The 23,865-nt window shown below is 38.9% G+C and overlaps 1 protein-coding gene across 4 annotated transcripts in view; it reads left to right on the top strand.

The window, feature by feature from the left end:
* Nucleotides 1-1,720: 1,720 nt before the first annotated feature.
* LOC139452206 (nucleolysin TIAR-like) overlaps nucleotides 1,721-23,865 on the top strand; it is a 218,281-nt gene continuing 196,136 nt past the window's right edge. For all 4 annotated transcript variants that reach the window (XM_071233588.1, XM_071233591.1, XM_071233589.1 and 1 more), the window contains exons 1-3: nucleotides 1,721-1,772; nucleotides 1,849-1,880; nucleotides 2,025-2,121. In XM_071233588.1, the coding sequence (XP_071089689.1) occupies nucleotides 1,761-1,772; nucleotides 1,849-1,880; nucleotides 2,025-2,121 (141 nt within the window). In that variant the 5' untranslated portion in view covers nucleotides 1,721-1,760. The remainder of the gene's footprint in view (nucleotides 1,773-1,848; nucleotides 1,881-2,024; nucleotides 2,122-23,865) is intronic.

Below are 23,865 nucleotides of genomic sequence, written 5' to 3' on the forward strand. Positions count from 1 at the left end.
TCGAGGATTTTGAAAAGGGAAGTGAACAGTACCCAAATCAGGCATGAAATAACAGAACAACAAACTGGCACGGTATAACCCCTTCCAACCTCCCTCCCTTGGAACCAGTGACCCCAAGTTGCAAATTAGCCGTCTTGATTTAACTGGAACTAAGATTAATATGTCAAGTGGACCAGCCCAAGTCAAACATTGCACTTTCAGTAGCAAACAACCCGGTGGGCAAGTGTGGAGACAGAGTTTGGGTGGTTGCAGTGGGACAAATTGTGCCATTGTACCTAGAGTGGATAATTGCTCATGCTTTCAACCACTTTATCATTTGATCCAGACTTCATTTCATTAGGCAGGCAAGTTTTAACTGTAATGTCTCTACATTAGTTAATATGTTTAAGACATGACAGATTAATTATAGTTAAGTGAAAAAAATCAAGTATTCTTTAACTTGAGTAGTAGATCTGAATGCATTCAAAAATATTCCCTCACACTGGGAACCTATTCCAGAGTAAACAACCATCAACCTTGACAACAAAATTACTATTGAACAACCTTAGGGGCCTGTGATGTTTGTTGGAGACAAGAACAGTTTCTCTGTAACTACTTCAATCCATACATATCCTTTCTTTGAAAGGATCAAAAATATTTTCTTGGGCACACACAACTCTTTTTTTCCAGGACATTTTTTGGTTCAAACATATGGGAAATCAGGTCAGGGATAGACAAAGGAAGACACGAATTAAACAACTCCTGTTCAATCTCAAAGGTTTTAGGGAAAGGTAATTTATTAGGGTGTGTGCTTTATCACCATCGTAAGATTCACCACCACCCCTCAACATATTTATAGTGTATGACACCACCACCCCTCAACATATTTATAGAAAGTGTATTAATAAGGTCTAGATGTGCAGGACCATCACTTCTCTCTGTACTAAATTCGGGTTAGAATTAGGTCTTCAGCCTTGTAACTTATGTGAGAGGCAATTAATGGGAATGGGTGCTCAGGCTTGTTGACTATGTCATCGTTTACCAATTGAGTAGATTGATGCTTATGATGTTGATCACTGTATTTTATGATCCAGCATTGACTATTTACAAACCTCTGTCACATAGCTGGAATATTGGTTAAACTCTGTACTACCTTGTCCTGAATGACTTACAAGTATACAATAAGTTCTATCATGTTTCTATTTACATGTCAACAAATAAATGGTGGTTCATTTCTCTTCTTCTTAATAATAATAATAATAGTTATGATAATTTCCTCTGCTCAATAATAGAATAATATAAAACATTTATTTTACAAGTTTATTTACGGAGATAGATCTCTAAGGTGTAGCATATAATAACTCTTGAAACCGATACATTTTATCCAAAATGATAGATGGTCTTAAATGTCATCATTGCATTCGGTGGTGATAGCATCGACATTGGTAAAGCGTATCCGGAACTTCGTTTGAAGTTTTCGCGGGCTGGTCTGATCCTTGATCTTTTGTCTGATCGATAATTTCCCTCTCCCTGTTCAATAAAAGTACTGTCCACTGTGTTACAAGTCTGATTCATTGGACACCAGTTCGGAAATCGTGAATATAGATTTTTGAAGGACACCTTTAATATTACCGCTGCACTTGCACATATTTATTGCTGAAATGCTCATATAAATAGTGCTGACAAAACAACATTGAAACCGCTTCCGTGTTGGCGGTCCTTCCCACAATTCAACTTCCGTTCATGCGCAGTTTCCGAATCGCGTGTGTAAAGTCGCCATAATGTCGAAACAGGTAAGCTTATTTCTTCAAACATTTAATATTATTTCACTACGTTTGACACATTTTGATGGTCTGTATTCTTTTCCAGATGCATAGTGAAGAGTCACAGCCCAGGACCCTGTAAGTAAACCGTATCTTTTCTCTCAAATCTGTCTATCTTTAGAGGCGTCAAATCTATTTCCGCTTCGTAATCGAGTTGCAGAACAATCGAAAAGAAATAAAACTTGATTTGTTGTTGTTGTTCATGTGCTTGTATTTTAATAGATATGTAGGCAACCTGGACAGCTCAGTTTCAGAAGCCCTTATTATGGCCCTATTTGGACAGATTGGACCCTGCAAAAGCTGTAAAATTATCAGCGAGGTGAGTGCATACCATGTTTCAGTTTGAGAAGGAAGTTATTGAGGGCATATTATTTGACTTTTTATTTCAGTGCATAAGACAAGATATTGACACGGGTTTGCCTCTTGAGACACTTTTATGGGTTGGCGATACGTCATGTAATACATACAATACACAACAACAACTGACATTTAGTTTGGCTAACGTTAGGGTTTGTTTCAAATCAGTGCTCTGAAAATGTATTGTAGTTTAAGTCTCAATGCATATCAGTTATCTATGACAAGAATATCCTCCAGGTATTGTTCTTCTTTTACAGTTGTAATGAACAGACAGTCAGACCATCATCCAAACTGCTTTCCACAACTTAAATTGTTCAAATCGTTGTGAAAGAACTTTTGTTCTGATTCCATATTGTATGGCAGATTTGAATCATAAAAAAAATATTGACCATAATAACTGCTCTCAGTTTATTCTTTTTATATCTCAAATCAAATCACTGTAACATTTTCATCCACATTCATAAATGCCACTACTATTTTGTCAATAATGGGTATACAATATTATGGTGTTGTGGGTGTTAGGCAGTTTGTAGCTGAGAACTAGGGGTGTCACGATAAATCGAAATATTGCTATATGGCTATTGGTAAGTACTTAATGTCAATAAATCTATTTGTTAAATCTGTTTCCAGTCAATAGTGTCAATTTCAATAAGGAATATCGATAGTTTCGATTGTATTTACCATATCATGCGATTGAGTCACCGAAACACGCTCACTAACTCAGCCGAATGAGGACTAGAGATAACTGCCCTTGATGCTTTGCAACTGCTCTTTCTTAAAGTAAAATGGCGGAGGGTGACACAAGTGGAGTTTGTGGCTAACTTGGGTGGAAAATCAAGTGTTTGGAAGTCTTTGGGCTATGTTAAAGAAAATGACGAGCTTGACAAGAAACATGTTGGATGCCGAAAGTCCAAATGATACCCTGAAAACGATAGATATTTATCGCAATAGTTTCTTTCAGTATCAATAGTTATCACAGTAGTGATGTCCAGATCAATAGTTATCGCAGTAGTGATGTCCAGATCAATAGTCACCCCTACTGAGAACCATATGAGAGTTCCAACAGTCTGTTAAATTGTTTTATCTGTTAAATTCATGTAACAGCTTTTCACAAGGTAACACACAGCCTTATTACGCCAGACAGTCCACTGTGAAGATGCGGGTTAGAATTAGTCTTCAGCAACCCATGCTTGTAAAAGGTTACTTATAGGATCATGTGGTCAGACTCACCGACTTAGTTAATTCAGTGTCATCTTTTCCCAGTTGTGTAGATTGATGCTTGTGATGTCAATCACTGTACTGTATGGTCCAGACTTGATTATTTTAAGAATGCTGTCATATAGCTGGAATATATTGCTTGTAATAACCCTACTGTTATAATAATACGGAAGCAGAAAACTTCAAGGAACCCTTGCACCACCCAAATTTGTAATGTACTAGAAGTGAGGCATGTCTTAGTCTCATCGCATACCCTGTTTTTTGAACAGTTAAGATAACATTGTGGGGGTACTGAGGGATGAAAGTATCAAAACATTAATTAATGTACTTACCGGTAGGTGAGGTCTTCAATACAAATGTGCCTGTTATCAGCCGCCTGATTGGTTGGCATGTTAGCGGGGTTTACAAGAATAAACAGCCTTGTATGGTGTAGTCGTCAACATAATTCTTTCAGGTTGTGACCTTTCCATAATGAACTCAGTGTTGACAAGTCAGATGTGTGCATGGTCAAGTCGGCAGCTTTGATGAAGTCAAACTTTTCATTTTTACGCAACCAAATCAATATGGCTGTTCAAAAACAGGCTACTCTATGGTAGTAAGACTGTGGCAGTACATTGCCTAAGTACAATGCACAGGTTATAAATCAGGTGAAATTAAGCATTGTTGGTTGTACAGAGTAGTTGGATGGGTGTGGTAGCTTGACCTCTGATAGCTTCTAGGGTCCTGCCCCACATTGAAGCAGATGTAACACATTTGCAGTCTCCGTCTCCTGACTGTTTTTGAAATATGCCTCTATATTCCTGGCATTGAATGGGTACCAAGTAGGATAAGATAATGAGTGTTAACCTTCCAGTGCCCCACAGAAGAGAATGAAAATCGAGTGCACAATGATCCATTAACTAGCATATTGATAATGTAAAAGCACCCATGATCAGCCTATATACTCAGCGCTATATAAATAAATAAGTAGTAGTAGTAGCAGGGATTGACTTTAGTAGTAGTAGCAGGGATTGACTTTAGTAGTAGTAGCAGGGATTGACTTAGGCCGAGATTTCGGGATATTCTCGCATAGTTGTCGTAGATATCGCATCAAGATTCAATTGCGTACATCTTTCAGTTGTTTTATCTACATTGACACTCTCATTTTCACCTACAAAAATCGAAAATGTCGTATTGCTTGAATAAAATTATCTACCAGACCTAAAAAAATGTCAATAAAAAAGTTACAGGTAGTTTATTTAATTGTCAAACGTTGTCAATTGAAACAGTGATTTGCAAACTCGACAACACTGCATGCTATCTCTTACTGTGCAAAACCGATTCCTATATCACTGCATGGAGCTTTGCATAAGCTGACAATGGTGGAGCGCGCAACATTTTTTTATCCCTTTGGTAGCACAAAAATCCTATTCCATGATCTACAACACCAAGTCATTAAACATATTTAAAAAAACTTATATCCTAGCAGAAATCAAAGACGTACATGTATGTGCGTCCATTCAGTAATCAAGAGAGAAAAAGGCAATCAAAATTTTCTGCTTTTAGAGTTGTCCTTAAGACTTGAAAACAGTGACTTAATCTTTCGATTGTAATTCATAAACATTGTGAACGTCAACAGTCTTTTCAACTTCCAGTGACATTTCTGCCGGTGCAAATACTGAACTGTCACTTCTAATTAATTGAAAAGTCCATATGGATAAGATTTAATTTGATACAGTCAGAGACCCGGGTGCCGTTGTACAAAGCGGCCTTAGCGCTTTGGTGATCGTAACTCACATACCTTACCACAGACTAACTAACGACAGTCGTAGCGCTAAGGTTGTTTTTGTACAAAGGCACCCTGGTCTCCGATACAGTACACACAACAGATAGCGAAAATGACGAAAGCACTGGAATGGAAATAATGTGTTTTGTTGCCAACAAACTGTTGCTATTCCATCATTTTGAATATATTAAGTTATGATCTAAACACACATTGTTGAAATTTGATCACTGCAGATTGTTGTCTCTTGCATGCCAATGAAATGAACAGCTGATGTTGGTAAACATGCCTCCTCAACAATCAATAATTGTCCTCACAAAAAATTCCCCACAATGTCGACAATGAACAGAAATACATAAATATAAGTGTAATGTCCCCTAAAGTAGACAATCAACAGAGATATATGTACTAATGTAATGTTTTGTTAATACTGATGCTAATATTTTTAAATAATCGCAGTGGAATAATCAATGTTCGAAAATAGGATATCCGAGGATATATTCATATAATCTTGTAATATTAATTGCAACATTATTCAAGTTACAAGTACCGAAAATCAAATAGTTTCCACAGTGTGAAGACAAAATATCTCTGAAAATTAGCAAAATCTCATCGCACACCAAACAAAAAATCTCAATGCTTTTGGATCAGTGGGGATTTTCTCTCATAGGTAAAAGGGGGTCAGGTAGCCTAGTGGTTAAAGCGTTCGCTTATCACGCCGAAGACCTGGATGAAGTATATAAACATGATGTTTCATATCATAACTATCATAACTAGGTTGATTGGTGACCGATGCTTTGCAGAGGAGGGCGGTCTTGTAGCCTAGTGGTTCAAGCGTTCGCTCGTCACGCCGAAGACCTGGGTTCAATTCCTGACATGGGTACAATGTGTGAAGCCCATTTCTGGTGTCCCCCGCCGTGATATTGCTGGAATATTACTAAAAGCGATGTAAAACTATACTCCCTCACTCACTCACTCTCATAGGTAAAAAGTTCCAGGATAATCGCTGAGTAGAAGTAGCTGAAGAAATCAAAGATGAACCGAACTAGTAACAGCGACACATTAAAAGTGTGAAAACGGACCTTGATACAACTTTCGTCATGTCCCTCTTAAGGGTACTTTTAGCAATCATTGTAACCTTGTGATTGTACATTACCTGTCATTACCCAATTGGGCCACATGTGACAGGATCCCGCAGTGTTCCTGCTAGCTTTTGGGACTGGCAACTGTTAATATTACCAGTCTCCCCTAATTTTTGTCAGTCCCAACTTGCGACATATATGAAAAAGGTATGAAAATTACCTGGTTTTAATTCCTTCAATATCATGTTCAGTGCAATGACGTCACCTCTGAAGTAACTTACTTAGATCTACATACACTACATGTCATTCCCACAAAGTTCAGTCATAATTTTCACTCTTCTTTTTGAATATTTCAAGACTAAGTCGCTTCAAGTATATACTTAATCTTGAAGGCAAGCAAAATGTTAACCCTAATGGTAACAGACAAGCTGACTTTGTTGGAAAAATATACTTATATAAATATCGCAAATGTTTTCTTCAACAACAAAGATTTATAAGGTACTATATTTGCCATTCCACAGGGACTGGCAGTCACATGAATTACTGGTCCAAGACTACTTTTATCAGTATAAAACTGGTAATTACCAGTAAACGGGAACACTGCCACAGATGATGTACTTTTTTTTATAAGGATGCAAAACAACGAAAATGAACACTATGATAAATATGAGGGTGAGAGTGACACTGTAAAGTTGTAACAGGTAGTCAGCCTGGTACGTCTAAAACAGTTCAAAGATACGCAAATTCAGTTTGATATACATTCTCTTTGTAGATGTCTATCCTGTTTTCTGCCACAAATGTATTGTCACACATCCTTTGAATGTTATTGTAATGGCAACTTTGCATTTTGTAACCTATAACTGTGCATATAATTTTAACCATATGTCTACCGACAGTGGCTGAAAAAGAAGTTCTGTTCTATAATATTAGCTTACGTGGGGGTAGTGCAGCTGAAGTGTTGTTTCGATGGGAGGGTTTGTATTGCGATTTGATAATTTCTAATTGACCAATTAGAATCAAGTAATTTACAAATTCATGGTAGAATCTACAGGTTTAGGCAGTGAATGGATGAAGAAAAAAAATATACTGCATCCCGAGTAACACAATAATAGTCATTGTACCTACAGTGCATCAGTATTTATGTTTATCTGTCATCCACCAATCATGACCACTGAACACTTTACCATTGATTCATTTCAGGTTTTCAAATAATTTATTATCCACATGTACAGTACACTACACCATGTCATATTCATGCACCCTCATATTGCCATAAGGGGCACGGGTGGCCCAGTCGACTAAGACGCCATGATTTGTTGTGCAGAATTGCGTCCCTTGGGCACGCCAGAAACCTATGATTGTAGGTTCAAATCCCGGTTCTCCCCGTTTATGTTTCTAGGTTTGTCAACACCATACCCGTGCTGGTGGGTTTCACCGAAGTGGTAAACGTCTGAGACCTGCGTCACTTCGGGCTTTCCTCCCACATTAAGCTGACATGCCGTGATATATATGGAATACTATTAAAAGCGGCATTAAACCCAACCCAACTCACTCACTCACTTGTATTGCCTTCAAGGACCCTTAGAATTAGTTATAGTATGTGAGCTACAACATCCATCCCTGTTGGGATTATGCGTAAGATTAGTTACCCAGCAACCAGTGCTTGTCGTACAGGGTCACTCGGGTGGATCAAGTGTTGGCCGGGTGTCATTGTACCCAAATGGTGTGAAATGTTGCTCATAATACCAATCTCTGGTCCGTCTGGTCCACATTGGATTATTCACAGGCCATTGTCATAAAGCTGGAATACTGCTGATAGTGGAGTTTAACAACAAACAAAGAAAAGAAGTTACAATTACAAAGCTTGCATCACTGGTACCAAAGGCACTATGGCTGAATGGCACACTGAACTGACTCTTGTTAACTTGTCACAGGAAAAAACAGTCATTGAAGTTAAAGCTAGTGTTAAGAACCCATTAAATATTTAAGACGGATCATTGGCTCCAAAAAGCAATTAAGGATAGATGATGAAACAGATCAGTAACATCAGTCATTGGAGTTATTCTTTTTCTGTTGTCAAGGGGCGGTTGGGTGGCCTAGTGGTTAAAGCGTTCACTCGTCATGTCGAAGACCCGGGTTCGATTCCCGACATTGGTACAATGTGTTAAGCCCACTTCCGGTGTCACCTGCTGTGATATTGCTTGAATATTGCTAAAAGAGGCATAAACCATACTCACTTACTCGCTTAAAAATCTGTAATATACTTGTTGTGGGACGATATGCCGATGCATCCATGGATGACGATATTTTACTTTCAGATACAAGTATCGATCACAGTCTCACACAAAGTAAAAAATGTCGATTCATACCTGAAATGTTTACCTTAATGGCTATTACTCAGAGCACTAATTAGTTGTGAAATTTAGTAGTGAAAAAGTAAATATTTTCATCCATTGAGCCATACTTTACGCTGCCAACTGTAAATCGATAGTGTGCCAGGCATTTGACTATCTTGCCAAGCTGGTTAGTTGTTTAACGCTGCACTCAGCAATATTCCAGCTGTATCACGGCAGTCTGTAAATAATCAAGTCTGGACCAGACAATCCAGTGATTAATATCATGAGCAATTGAGATACGATGACATGCATCAACCAAGTCAGCGAGCCTGACCACCCTATCCCGTTAGTTGCCCCTTGCGACAAGCATAGTCGCCTTTTACGGCAAGCATGGGTTGCTGAAGACCTATTCTACCCTGGATCTTCACGGGTCTATCCTGCCAAGAAAAGTATGGCTTAGGGACCACAGATAAGAGCACATGCAAGTATCGGGATACGTATCTGATCGTGATATATATCGGATCGTGACCAAGGTATCGTGATATGTATCAGATCGTGTATCGTCCCAGCCTTATTACATACACAAAAGAATATGGACGGTCCTGTTAATTTTGGGTCTTTGTAGGGGTGCTCAAAGATCTGACATAATGGTCTAGAAGTTGGTCAGGGTGCAACAACGAACACGGAAAATGTATGATGTTATGAAAACATGAGTAATGTAATATGACGATGTATTATTGACACCTTTTGCGGAAGCTACATTATTATTTCTATTATTATTTGTTAGTTTGATCTCTGTAGTCATTCCCCTTGGTTATACCATGACATGGCAGGTTTTATTGTATCGTGTATCACATTATTTCAAGTGAGATATACATTTCTAGTTATATTACATGACAATAGCCCAAGTAGCATGTATGTTAATGTACCTTGTATTGTATGCTGATCAGCGCTATTTCTGCTATCTACATATGAATAACGTTGTGCCGAGGGTTTCACGTTACAGACAAGGGCCTGTTGCACAAGGCCAACTTAACGCTACTATCATTGTTGGCCTATGTTAAAGCATGGGAGTTATGATCACCTTATAAGTTATAAATGCGCAGATTGCTTTGTGAAACAGGGCCAAGCAATAATGATGCTTACTTGCTTGCTCCCTCACTCTCACTTGGTGTCTCCTCCCTTGCTGAAGTACTGGAGTACTTAAACAACCATTCGGATTTTCATGTAAGGTTTAATGCTCACACACTCACTCACTCACTCACTCACAATACATTTCTTGTCCAGACAAGGGGCGGTCGGGTAGCCTAGTGGTTAAAGTGTTCGCTCATCACGTCAAAGACCTGGGTTCGATTCCCGACATGGGTACAATGTGTGAAGCCTATTTCTGGTGTCCCCTGCCGTGATATTTCTGGAACATTGCTAAAAGCGGCGTAAAACCATACTCACTCACACTCTTGTCCTGACAAACCCATGGATGATATTATGAATAATGCATATGTGTACAGGGTACGACGACACACAACCATAAACCCAATACAATTTTGTTGCCTTTTACGAAAGCAGTCTGGAGACCTATTCTAACCTGGGCCCCCAACGAGGTGACAGACAATTGTATGCAAGCTGTTGTGATATTGCTGAAACTCACTCCGCTTGTTTTATGCACAAACACAATGGCCACTCCAATTTGTGAGGTTCATTTTTCCAATGTAACAGTATATGAATATGGAATACTAAACCAGCTCCCATGTCATACCAATTTTATGAAACAAGTTAATAGTTCTTGTATCTTACAAGCGATATGAAATTGGTATTACACAGGAACTAGTTTAGGATTTCATTTATTACTTGCCATTTCTAACATTTTGCTTTTTTTTTTGCTGTCTGTGTGTATGGGCAGACATCTACCCAATAATTCAGTTGAGTCTAACAGAATAACACTTCAAACACGTCAAAATTTGACACAGATTATTTAATACCATACAACAGCTTAAGATTATCCCATACAACAACTTATGATTGTCTTCGTGTTACGATCGCCTTGTGGAATGGGTCCCTGCACCATAAAGTTTTGTTTGTTGTTTAACGCCGCACTCGGCAACATTCCAGCTATATGACGTCAGTTTTTAAATAATCGAGTCCTGACCAGATAATCCAGTGATCGACATCATGAGCATGGATCCATGTATTGGAATACGATGACATGAATCAACCAAGTCAGCAAGTCTGATCACCCGATTCTGTTAGTTGCCTCTTGTGACAAGCAGAGTCACCCCTATGACAAGAATGGGTTGCTGAAGACCTATTCTACCCTGGATATTCACAGGTCCCTGAACCACAAAGAGTACAAACACGTCACTACAGCCAATGACATGATTTGTGGAATTTTGTTGCAAGATCCACCAGTGAAATTTGTATCATAGTGATAGGCTACATGTATAATAGACCATTTCTCCTTGTAGACAGGGGCGTTCGGCTAGCCCAGTGGTTAAAGCGTTTGCTCGTCACACTGAAGGCCCAGGTTTGATTCCCGACATGGGTACATTGTGTGAAGCCCATTTCTGGTGTGTCCTGTGATATTGCTGAAAGCGGCGCAAAACCATACTCACTTCTTGTAGACTGAGTTAGTCCAGTGGTAACTAATGGCCATCATATGTCTGTTTGTTGTTTAATGCCGCACTCAGCAATATTCCAGCTATTTGACGAAGGTCTGTAAATAATCAAGTCTGGGCCAGACAATCCAGTGATTGATATCATGAGCATCAATCCAAGCTATTGGGATCAATGACATGCATCAACCAAGTCAGCGAGTCTGATCGCCCGATCCCGTTAGCCGCCTCTTACGACAAGCATAGTTGCCTTTTACAGGAAGTATGGTTTGCTGAAGACCTATTCTACCCCGGATCTTTACGGATCTCATCATATGTCAAAGATCTTTTCAAAGATCCTTTTGCAATAGTTGGTTTTGAGACAACCCAATTGTAGGCAGGAACACTGGTCTACTTGAAAGTCAGTTGGAATTTTGAATTCATGTAATCGAGGCAAGTGTTGATACATTCAAGCTCAGGTCCTGTAATGGGTTTTAAGATTTAACCCAAGGGATCGAAATAATTTATCACTTTCTATATTTAACACTTTGGCAAGGGGTCTTTGGCATAACCCTAATGTTGAAAAGGGAAATTTGTGCTGGCCTAGATCAGGATACAAAAGCTGAAAACCTCCACGTCCCCAAGAGCCCCTGCAATTTCGAGCACTGGCTAATTTACGACTCTGATTTTATGATAGCAGTAGCTCGGATATTAGAAACTGATTTTCTTGCATTCTGTGTGGGTGTCTTTTCTTGACAGGTTGACCTGCTTGCACTTGAGCAGGATCACTGTGATGTAACTGAAGTAGACAAAACAAAGACAATGTTCAACCCATGTATTTGTACGCCATCACTGAGTGCTGTTCAAGGGAATCAGATTGCCTGTTAAAATTAAATGGTTTCTAATTGGTCATAATTTTTTGAATACATTGACCAGAGAGTTGTGTAAGATAAACAATTTTGCTGATTAGCTACCTGGCTACCCTTATAATTATGTGCCAGGTCCTATGTACCCCAAGCACCTATTTGTCACACTGAAATATACACATCATTTCTACTTTCTACAGTGCATGCTTGAAGATGTACTGAATCTTTATCACGGTATTAAAAGTCTAATAGAAAAATTATCAGCAATGTACATAAGGCTTAAAAGAGGAGTGAGTGAGTATGGTTTTACGCCGCTTTTAGCAATATTCCAGCAATATCACGGCGAGGGACACCAGAAATGGGCTTCACACATTGTACTCATGTTGGGAATCGAACCCGGGTCTTCGGCGTGACGAGCGAATGCTTTAACCACTACTTGACCGCCCCGCTCAAAAGAGGAAAAGAATTGGTTCTCGGCAAAGGCTTTTGAAAATATAGTGCAGGCGGGTGGGCGGTGTTTTTTCTTAGTTGTTCAAACCAGTATATAACCAAATACAATCAACCTGGGAAATAGCCTCCCTACAGGACCTCCTTGATGAGTAAAAATTACTGGAATACAGTATTCGACCTCCGTTGGAGTTTGAATATTTAAAGATTTTTAAAAATGGAAATATAAACGAAACATGCAGTGAATTTTATGATGATGAGGGCGGTGCCTGAGAACCAAGACTATTATATTTTTTAGCCAAACATATATTTAATGTTTTGGATGGAGGACAAATCAGATAATTCACTGTGGACTTCACCATGATGACCGTGCTTGTTTGAGGTGTAACGATATGGAGGATTGCGTTGTGATAGGTATCCCATTACTATGGGTGCAATTCGCTTCATATTCAGACACAGTAGTTTTATTTGATCAGTTGATATTCTTTGTTTTTACAGATTAATCACAAAACTGAATCATTTGATTTTAAATTGACGAAATATGAAGATGAATTACAATATTGTAGGACAGAAACATAGAAGCTATATGGCACTGTGAATGTTATGCTAATTATAGCCAACCATATATGTAATTTAATATGTTGTGATGTTAGGGTTGTAAATCAATTTATTGTATCGTGCAAATTCACATCAGGATACAATACTGTATCCCCATATCATTACACCCCTAATGTTCAAGCATTTTATCTTAGTCCTACTTGTAATTTTGATTAGGAAGGCAATATAAGTTGTAGCAGGACCGAGAGGGGTACATGGGGTTTTATTCATGATGCATAAAACCCCATGTACCCCAAATAATCCTGCTACAACAAAATTATCTTACCAACATGTGACATTGTAAAAGAATTTACACAAATTCAAAATTGATTGAAAACAGATGTTTCATTGAACTGAGGTTAGTTTGTGCTATGTGACATGAATTCCTCTGGCTTGGAAAAAGCTTGCAGCTCCTTGCTATAAAGCAGGGTAGAAGGGATTTATTCTGCCTCTCAGAAACCATGTGCAGCCTGTATTGCTTGTGGCGGGGTATAAGAGATTTATTCCCCCCTTGAGAAATTTATTCCCTTTAAGGTGGGTTACACAGTATTTTATCAAGATCACATGGACCAATCAGATCTCATCATTCTGACATGGAGGTATAAGCTTCATTAATATTTATCTCAATGTAAAAACCTGGCCAACTTAAGATCAAGGTGTTTTTTTTTGTAAAGGGTTTAGATGTTAAAACTGTATTGTTTGGAAATGCAACTCTGTCATATGACTTTAACATTAAATAATAGAATCTGTTCATGTATATTTTACCCTTTTAGAACGCTGTGTAAGCCATTTAAAAACAATAAGACATGTTTGTACATCAAGATATACATCAATATGATGTTGAAATCTTTATCATCCACTTTGTTTGGTGAAGATCCAGGGTAGAATAGGTCTTCAGCAACCCATGCAAAAGGTGACTATGCTTGTGACTCGCACAAATTGCTTATCTCTCACTCTCTCTTCTGAAAGGTAGTGGAAACTTCCCGAACTTTGTTCTCAAGAGAAAAAAGAGCTCACCCAAAAGCAACCCTTGAACCAGCATGTGCACCGGAACCACGTGACCAAGCCAGAATGGGTCCACGAAGTCTACTGCGAAGAAGATAGCTACGCACAGCATTCCACCTTGATATGTGGAGCACACTTCATCGTCACCTCGATATAAGAACTGGAACGCTCATACTGCATCAAGGGGATGGAATCCATTGTCTCTTCATCAGAACTACATGTTGGCATAGCAACGATCAACTCAGAAGGACAAGTCACTTTGGATGATCGCGAATTGGTAAAAATAGACACATTGATTCGGCATTTGCTCCCGGCCAAAACCTGGTTTCCAGAGCTCATCGCATTGGTAGGGAAAACAACCCTAATGCTCCCAAACTGGCCAAAACTCACACCAAGCAAGTTCACCAAAGACTAGATCTCTACAAGCTTCACGATTGGAACCTATCAAGTTCAGCCTCACCAAACCGGAGCAGCCAAGGCAGTAGTATCCCTTGTTTTCGTAGATCTACTAGACGTCTATATGGTGATAAATAGAAGTGTTTTTGACCAGTTGAAGATCAAAGCTTTTTCACCTGAGGTTGCAGAATTCTTGTGTGACCTTAGATGTACAATCAGCTTCGTTTTAACCATGGATTAAGGAATCAAGGTCACCAAGGTTCCAGAATTGATAGCCTTATTGAGACCATACAGGCTTGAAGGTCAGCAAAAGAAATTCAAAGTCCCAGCCTGAGATTTGAATGTGGTGTTGAACCATCTCAAGAGTGATGTTTATGAACCATTACAAAAAGCTGATTTTAGACATCTAACCCAGAAGACGTTATTTCTATGGGCCCTAGCCACAGAAGCGAGGATGTCAGAAATTCATGTGATTTTCTCCCATACTGGATTTGGTATTTGATTTGATTGAACATGCATCTGCGCATCTTGGACTGAGATGGGATTTCATTGCTAAGAATCAGCTACCAGATCAACCAGACAAGACAGCTTTACGTCCCTCCACTCCCATCCATCCTTGGATCAAAGATCGCTGAAGACTTGTCGTTATGTGCATCTACCTGCAGAGGACAAGTTACAGAAGACAAAGGCTGAGAAGACTCCATTCTGTGATCCAGAAATAGTTCGGAAGAATTCTCCAGAACACTCATTTCCTTCTGGATCTTCCTCAGAGCCTGCAAGGCAGCAGGACTGGATCCACCATCTGCATTCAAACCACATGAAGTGAGAGCCATAGCGTCTCCTCCAGCACTTCAGGGCAACTGCCCCAAACTTCCAATTATGGAAGTTAGTTTTGGAGATCAGACACTGTCTTCGCTAATCATTATTTCAGAGGTTTCTCCACACAAGATGTTGCTGGAATTCACCAGTTTGGACCATTAGTAGTTGTACAACAACTGACAGTGCCTGCTGGAAGATAGACCTTCCTACAAGAACTCACCCACTATCACGCAGACTTACTGAAGTCAGGTTACTGTCCCATGACAGAGAGTCTTCCCCTGTTTGACTGCTAAATTCAGAGCATGAGTGAAAACGATTGTGTTGAGTTTAAGACCTTCTCTTAACACTATAATCGTTTAAAGTAAGCGGGAAAAATTATTTTCTTTCGCAAACTTTACAAAACCATGAAATCTATAAGATTTACTCCTCTCTTTTACAAGGAGGTTGTACTCCGCATGGATATTAAACATTATCCCGTTCCCAAAGGGTTAATTGAACAGACCTCGATCTGAATCGCGCTCACAGGTGGAAGCCACCACCACCATAGAGTTCAAGCAATTAGTATGAGTCAGGATAAGGTAAAATATGTATTTATTTTTTTCGTAAAAATATTATTTTTACTTATCCTGACTCATGCGCCCAAGCACCCACCCAGCTATTCCTTCTTCCTCTGTGTTTCGGCCATAAGGTAAGAGAAGGAAAGAGTGCTGAGTTACCTTCTTGGTCACCTGGTTTCCGGTGCACATGTGCAACTCAAGGGTTGCATTCGGGTGAACTCTTTTTTCTGTTCTCTGGGAACACAGTTCAGGAAGTTTCCACTACCTTTCGGAAGAGAGAGAGATAAACACTTAGTATGAGTATAAATGATATTTTTACACTAAAAAATACATTATTGGGCTGGAGAACGATTAGCGACGTCCAACCTGGGTTAAAGGAATTTCATAATATTTACTTGTCACATGTCGACTGTAAATTGACAATCAGTTGCACAGATTTCATAATTTTGTTTCTTCATATATTGCCGAATACTACTTATATGATTGGAAATATCATTCTTAAGATTTTGAGTGTCAGTCTCTAAATACAGCATTGTCATTAGTGCTTCCCCCCCCCCCCCCCCGAAAAGTTTAATTATGAAATACTCAGTTTGTTGTGGCAGTGGTAACAGTAATATTTGTAATAAATGCCTTAATGCATTTAAATTTATATTTCGTCAAGAAAATGCGGCAGAAATAGTTTAAATGTCAGTTCGTTGAAAAACTGTTAGGGTCGATACCAAATTGGATTTAGTATGGGATTCTGGGAGATAACATATTTTCATTTTTTTAGACTATTCCTGAAAATGCAGGAAGTCCCAAAGTAAGGCCACTTGCTTTAAATCCAGTGGACATTTAAGGCTGTTACAAGTTCTGATGGAAAATTAACTGTGTGAAATAAGCATTTAGCTCCATTTTGAGAAGTATTGATTTTTTGTCTCCTAAAGGACTGCGTTGCCTCAAAACTCCATCAGCATTCTATTCAAAAGAAAGAATGGAAAACTGTATGATGGGCTGTTAAAAGTTAATGCAAATTTTACCTGGACTCTGAGAATCATCAAATAATCAACTGTGATTATAGCAAATTAGTGACCTTGAAATTCAGTTCTTTATATTCCAAGGCCAGGGTTCGATTCCCGGCATGGGTACATTGTGTGAAGCGCATTTTTGACATGATATTGCTGGAATATTGCTAAAAGCTGTGTAAACCCTCCACTCCACTCCTCCCTGCTCCACTCCGCTCGGGAGAACAACCTATGCTAATCGTAAAATCGGTGACTTGGTTACATTTCTGTTTTATTCTCTCAAAAGTAATTTGAATATGTTACCAGGGTTGCATTGATTTATCACTCTTACAGATTAATTGATTGTATGCAAAATGTACATGTGGTCAGGAAGTATGTGTGTAATCAACAGTTTAAAAAAATGCATTTAAACTCTTTTCCACTTTTCAGTTGTTAAGGGTTGTCAATCCATAGACCAAATTTAGAAAAAAATCGGGCACAGAAGGTAGATTTAAGACAAAACAATTTAAGGCTAAAAAAAATAATAGTCTTGGTTTTCAGGCACCACCTGCATCATCATTAAGTCTGCTGCACATTTCCTTTTTATTTCCATTTTCCAATAAAATATAAAAAAATCTTAATACTTAAAAACTATGCAATCCAATATAGCACGCAGTTAATTCCATTTTACATGTGCACTGCTTAACTGCACATCTAGTGTTATGGTCATGGCGGCAATAGGAGTTTGTTTGCTTGTTTATGTAGGGAGGCTCTTTCCCAGGTTGGTGGTAAACAACTGTTTATTTGGTTACATACTACTTTGAAAAACCACTGCCCACCCACACTATATTTTCAAAAGTCATTGCCTGAGAACCAAATCTTTTATTTTTTTTAAGCCTAAGTGGTCACCAGTAGGGACATTTTGTGTTGCAAAAACATTGTCACTTTAAAAAATCAATAGCAAACAGGGCCACATGCAAATACTCTTCCGGGCTGTTTATTTGTGAAATACATGGTATGAATATTTATTATCATTTAAATAAACTTCTACATGTGTATTGTGTGCGAGTATAGCTGGCCTATTGAGGCACTGACTTTACCACCCAAAGCCGACCTCTACTGGAGATATCGCTTGGGTAAGATCAAGCGATATCTCATTGGAGATGTGGGGTGGTCGGGTAGTCTAGTGGTTAAAAGCGGTCACTCGTCACGCCGAAGACCCAGGTTCGATTCCCGACGTTGGTACAATGTGTGTTGCCTATTTCTGGTGTCCCCTGCCGTGATATTGCTGGAATATTGCTAAAAGCGGCATAAAACCATACTCACTCACTCACTCATTGAAGCTGTCACTACAATAAAATGACATCACAATGCTTTGTGAATCAGTTACAATACCACATGATGTCATGTCATAGGTTAGAATCTCTCCCTCATGTCTTTTGATGTCAAGTATATCAACACGAATCAATAAAAGGTTCTTACTCTGGCTTGCTGAGGAGTTTTAAACTTTTTATCAACAAGTGTCAAAAGGCGCTCGGGTGAGATTTTCCATTTGTTTGCCTGGGATGTTAAGTGAAACACAAGTTATCCAGACAGAAGAGAGAAAGGTCACTGATCCAATGTCAACTAAGGTTATTTAGATGGTATTGTGAGTCTGAAGTAATAAATACATATCCATATGTTCACATTTCACTAGCTTCGTGCAAGGGAAATAACTCTTAATCATTGTCCTCAACAATATTTTACAAGTAATTTATTGTTATTATCTCATGATCTCCTTCTTGAAACACTGTGGAATACAATGAGAAGACAATTTGTTAACCATGGAGTTTTAATAATATTGAAATTAAATATCACTTTTTACTTGTTTGTCTATTTATATCAGCATGATTACTTTAAGTGTCCTCACTTAATTTTACTTACTAATGAAGGCAATTACTGTCACAATTAATGATTTGTCAATGTTTTCATGCTATGAATTTTAGAATGCATTCACATACCAAATGACTTAGTTCAATTGTGTATATTCAATACCATATTCAACTACTTTGTAGGCTCGCTGACTTGGTTAATGCATATCATCGTATCCCAATTGTGTGGATTGATGCCTATATCATTCACTGGATTGTCTGGTATAGACTCAATTATTTACAGACCACTATCCTATAGCTGAAATATTGCTGAGTGTGGCATTAAAAACAAACAAACAAACAAACAAACAAACAAACAAACAAAACTACTTTGTATCCATGTAATACAGATTGATTGATTATCATCATATAAAGGTAATACAGTAAAATATTGTTTTAAGCAGCTAAAAGCAGTAGTTTAGCCTAGTGGTCAAAACATTGACTAGTTATCATGGTGTCCTGGTTCCATTGTCAAAATTGTTATGGTGTGTTAAGTACCATTCTTGGTGTCCCCGGGGGGCAGAGTTGCGTCCCTTGGGCAAGCCAGAAACCTATGATTGTGGGTTCGAATCCCTGTTCGCCCCGATTATGTTTCTAGGTTTGTCAGCACCATACCTGTGCTCGTGGGTTTCATCAAAGTGGTAAACGTCTGAGACCTTCATCACTTCGGGCTTTCCGCCCACATTAAGCTGACACGCCGCGATATAACTGGAATACTGTTAAAAGCGGTGTTAAACCCAACTCACTCACTCACTCACTCTTGGTGTCCCCTGATACTGATTGAATGGTGTTAAGAGCTGTGAAAAAACATAATGACCAGGGATTTGTCTGGACCTGATGAGAGGCCGATATTCAGCCCAAAGCTGCAGCAAAAGTCAGTAAAAATTCACAAATTGGAATTAAACATTTCCGAATACATGCTGTTATATTTATAACTAATGTTATGGCTTTGTAAGGCTTTGATGCTTAGTTTAACATTATTGCATGGAATGTAATGTTTAATTCAATGTTAAAATACCTCTGAATTTTACTAATATCCCAATTTTGAACAAAATAAATGATTTTTCTAAATTTGCCTGCCAAGGGCGCTTAGTTTGAAATCTTGCATAAATCCCTCGTAATTCGGACTTCCGCACTGAGGGACAGACGCCACCATTAGTACGTAAGTCAGAGACTGTGAAAATCGAGCGGGACTAGTTTTCTCCCAGTTATTTTGCATAAGCTACTAGTCCGATATTTGATGCAGACTGTGATCAGTGGTATCTACTACTGTGTACTGCTGCTTGTAATATACATTGCTCTCTGAGACAGATGGATTAGCTTTGGTTGGTTGGTTGGTTTGTTGTTTAACGCCGCACTCAACAATATTCCAGCTATGTTGTTTGGAACAACGGCAGTTTGTAAATAATCGAGTCTGGACCAGGCAATCCAGTGATTGATATCATGAGCATCGATCCACGCAATTGGGATCGATGACATGCATCAACCAAGTCAGCGAGCCTGACCACCCGATCCAGTTAGTCGCCTTTTAAGATTAGCTTTGGAGTCAATAGAGTCAATAAATTAAGAAATACTGTATGATGTGTGCCTGGTTACAACTCGGGGATACAAGAAAATTTATTAGATCTGATTTGCCATTTTGACTGCATTTCATTAACCTCATGAACAGTGGTAGTGTAGCCTAGTGCATTTGGCCCAAATTTAGGGTGAACGTCAAGGTCATAAAAGTCAATGTCCTTGTCACAACTGCGTGTTAAAAGTAAGTGGGAGTTCTTGATTCAAGGTTCATATGAGGTCCCACATGGCCCCAGGTCTGGTACGGACCCTTTTACTTTCCAACACTGTAGTGGTTAAAGCATTTACTCATCACTCCTGGACAAGGATGCACTTACACAAAATAGTCTCACCGCTACGACTTTCATAAGTCTGTGTTATGGTATCAGAGTTACGATCGTTGTAGTGCTATGATAGCTTTGTGCAGTGGCCCCCGGGTTTGATATAATGTTTACCTAGAAACTTCTATTGGTACAAGGATGACTTTTTTGCAAATATCATTAAGGGATAAATAATTTGATCGGAAGCCATCATTCAAAATTTATGTGTTACAGAGTTGCAACCCTTGTTTTGTCATTTGCCCAATGCAAATTACTGCCAATTTCTCAGAAATAAAATATATGACCTGACCTGAACTATCGTATAACAGTTGTAAAATACCGCTGCACAATTTGGTTAGAGTTAGGCTTAGGTTGGATGCATGCCGTTAGTCATTGCTCATGTTTCCACTCACTGGTTTGTTTGTTTGTTGTTTAACACCACACTCAGCAATATTCCAGCTATATGATGGACTGTAAATAATCGAGTCTGGACCAGACAATCCAGTGATTTGCATCATGAACATCGATCCACGCAATTGGGATAAAAAAACATGCATCAACCAAGTCAGCGAGTCTGACCACCCGATCCCGTTAGTCGCCTCTTACGACAAGCATAGTTGCCTCTTACGGCTAGAAGGGGTTGCTGAAGACCTATTCTACCCCTTTCACTCACTGGTTTGCCTGGTCTAAACTTGATTAACTGACAGCTGTGATATAGCTGTAATACTGCTGGCTGCATTGTTATACAACATTCATATGCACCCTAAGAGCACAGGAATAGAAGCGTTTAGTATGGATAGAACTGGTTAGGTGATACCCAGGGGGCCAGGGTAGGGCTGACTGCCCTTGGACCCTGATCCGACACAGAAATTAACTTAGAAACTTTGTTATCCTAAACGAGTGTAACATGAAACAGTTTCTAAATTCTACCCACCCTTAGGATACCTTTAACTGCAGGAATATATGCTGAGGCTCTTCTTCGGTGTAACTGTTGAGGGATAAGGATATTTTGAAGGCGATGCTAAACCCATTTCCCCAGCTTCCATCAAGTTAATCTAACCTGTGGATTTCGGTGGAAAAAATGAAGTGAATTTTTTAAGTCTGCATGGGATTCAAATATTGTTATTTTTCTTTTTAAAGAAGGTAAACGATGAGGAAATATATTACCCAACTTAAAAAGTCTGCATTGTCATTTTTCATCATTTTAAATGTAACCTCAGCACTTTTCACCTGAGCGTCAGTGTGAAGAATGATGCTGTGACAGTTCTATAAAAACAGCATGTCAGCTTGTCACCCTGGTTTATGTTGTGTCGCTGTGGCATGTAGAATGATGACATTCATGATAGGTGTTTGAAAATAGATCACAAGATGAGCTCATTTAATATGAATTTGCTCTTTGTTCTTGGATGAATTTAGCGCTTGGCCTAATGTTGTTTGATGGTATCCGTCAATAGTGCTACCAAATGTGGTATTTTCACGGAAATGACTCAACCAATTTCACTCTCACTCTTTAACTTCCATGTCTCTAACGATGTTGTGTTGCATGGTTTTTAGTTTTCATTTTATGACCTGGTTTACAGATCGTTCGACGCAAACTGACACATGTAAGCTGATAAAAATTATTAAGAATGGTGGTGTTCTTCAGGCAGAAGATCTGGTTAGACTGACACTTGGTCCCAGAAATAGATTGTCAGCTGACTGCTGAATAAACAGAAAACGTATGAGCAATATGGTCTTCATGTTTCTGATACCTGACCCATCAATTTCACAGTTTGTGTGACCTGTGAAGATCCGGGATAGGATAGGTCTTCAGTAACCCATGCTTGCTGTAAAAGGTGACTATGTTTGTCCTAAGAAGCGACTAATGGGATCAGGTGGTCAGGCTCACTGACTTGTTGATGCATTTTATCGTATCCCAATTACGTGGATCGATGTTCATGATGTCAATCACTGGATTTTCTGGTCAATACTTGATTATTTACAGACCACCATCATGTAGCTGGAATATTGCTGATTGCGGCGCTAAACAACAACAACATAAACTAATGCAGTTTGTGTTGTTTGTTTTGCGGGATCAAATTGCAAATAATAAACTACCAGAAAAAAACAGTGATTGATATTATGAGGGATATCACAGTATCATTACGCTTTGAGTGTTCATACTGTATCAATGCAAGTTTATGAATAGTGATACAAATTAATAATTAACTGCCATAGAAACTATTACATTTGTTAAGATTACTATGGCTAAGAACAATGTTAGAAATTGGCCACTAGTCCTGTATTCCTTGCCAAACTGCCCATTAGTTAAGGTATCGTAAGGACGCGTAGCAATTTGCCATTTTTAAGGGTTTTGCTATACCGTATTCGACCCATTAAGCGCCCAGGGCGCTTTAAAAAAGACAGAAACCACCTGTTCATATTTAGTATTAAGTTCATTAATTGCTGGTCTAGCAAGGAAATTCCTCTCTAATATTGTTTTGTTATTTATGTACATATTGTGATACTTTGGAATTGATACGTCGTTGCTAAACTTTCAGTTGCACCCCTTGATATGAGCATGTCCAGAGCCAGTTGTTGATATTGTTAGCATTATCCCAACAGTGATTGACATTATGTGTGAGTGAGTTGGGTTATAACGCCGCTTTTAACATTATTCCAGTTATATCACGGCATTTCAGCTTAATGTGGGAGGAAAGCCCGAAGTGATGCAGGTCTCCGACGTTTACCACTTTGGTGAAACCCACGAGCACGGGTATGGTGCTGACAAACCTAGAAACATAATGGGGGTGAACTGGGATTCGAACCCACAATCATAGGTTTCTGGCATGCCCAAGGGACGCAACTCTGCACAGCGAATCGCGGCGCCTTAGATGACTGGGCCAGATTGACATTATGAGCAGTCTCCTATGCCAATGGGGTACGATGACACAATATCAAATGAGTCTATGAGTCTTACCACCTGTTCCATTTGGTTGCCTTTTATGACAAGCGAAGTTTACTGGGAACCTACTCTAACCCAGAATCCACACCAGGGTCAATTTGACAGGTCAGCGGTGACTTTTCCCCAGAGTATTTACATCAGTCCAATGCCCTATTACTTTGAATTTGAATCTTGTGAGAAAAAAAAAGGATTGTCTTGAAAGGTGAGATATATTAGAAACGTTTGTGTTTACTTAACTGATCATTCGAAGTCAGCAGCAGTTAGCGATCATTTTTTGCTTGTTAGCTGTGCTCACAGTTGTATGACTCGTAAGTCCTTGTTA

The sequence above is a fragment of the Haliotis cracherodii genome, unplaced genomic scaffold, assembly GCF_022045235.1.
Source record: "Haliotis cracherodii isolate W230 unplaced genomic scaffold, xgHalCrac1.p SCAF_9, whole genome shotgun sequence".
NCBI lineage: Eukaryota > Metazoa > Mollusca > Gastropoda > Lepetellida > Haliotidae > Haliotis > Haliotis cracherodii.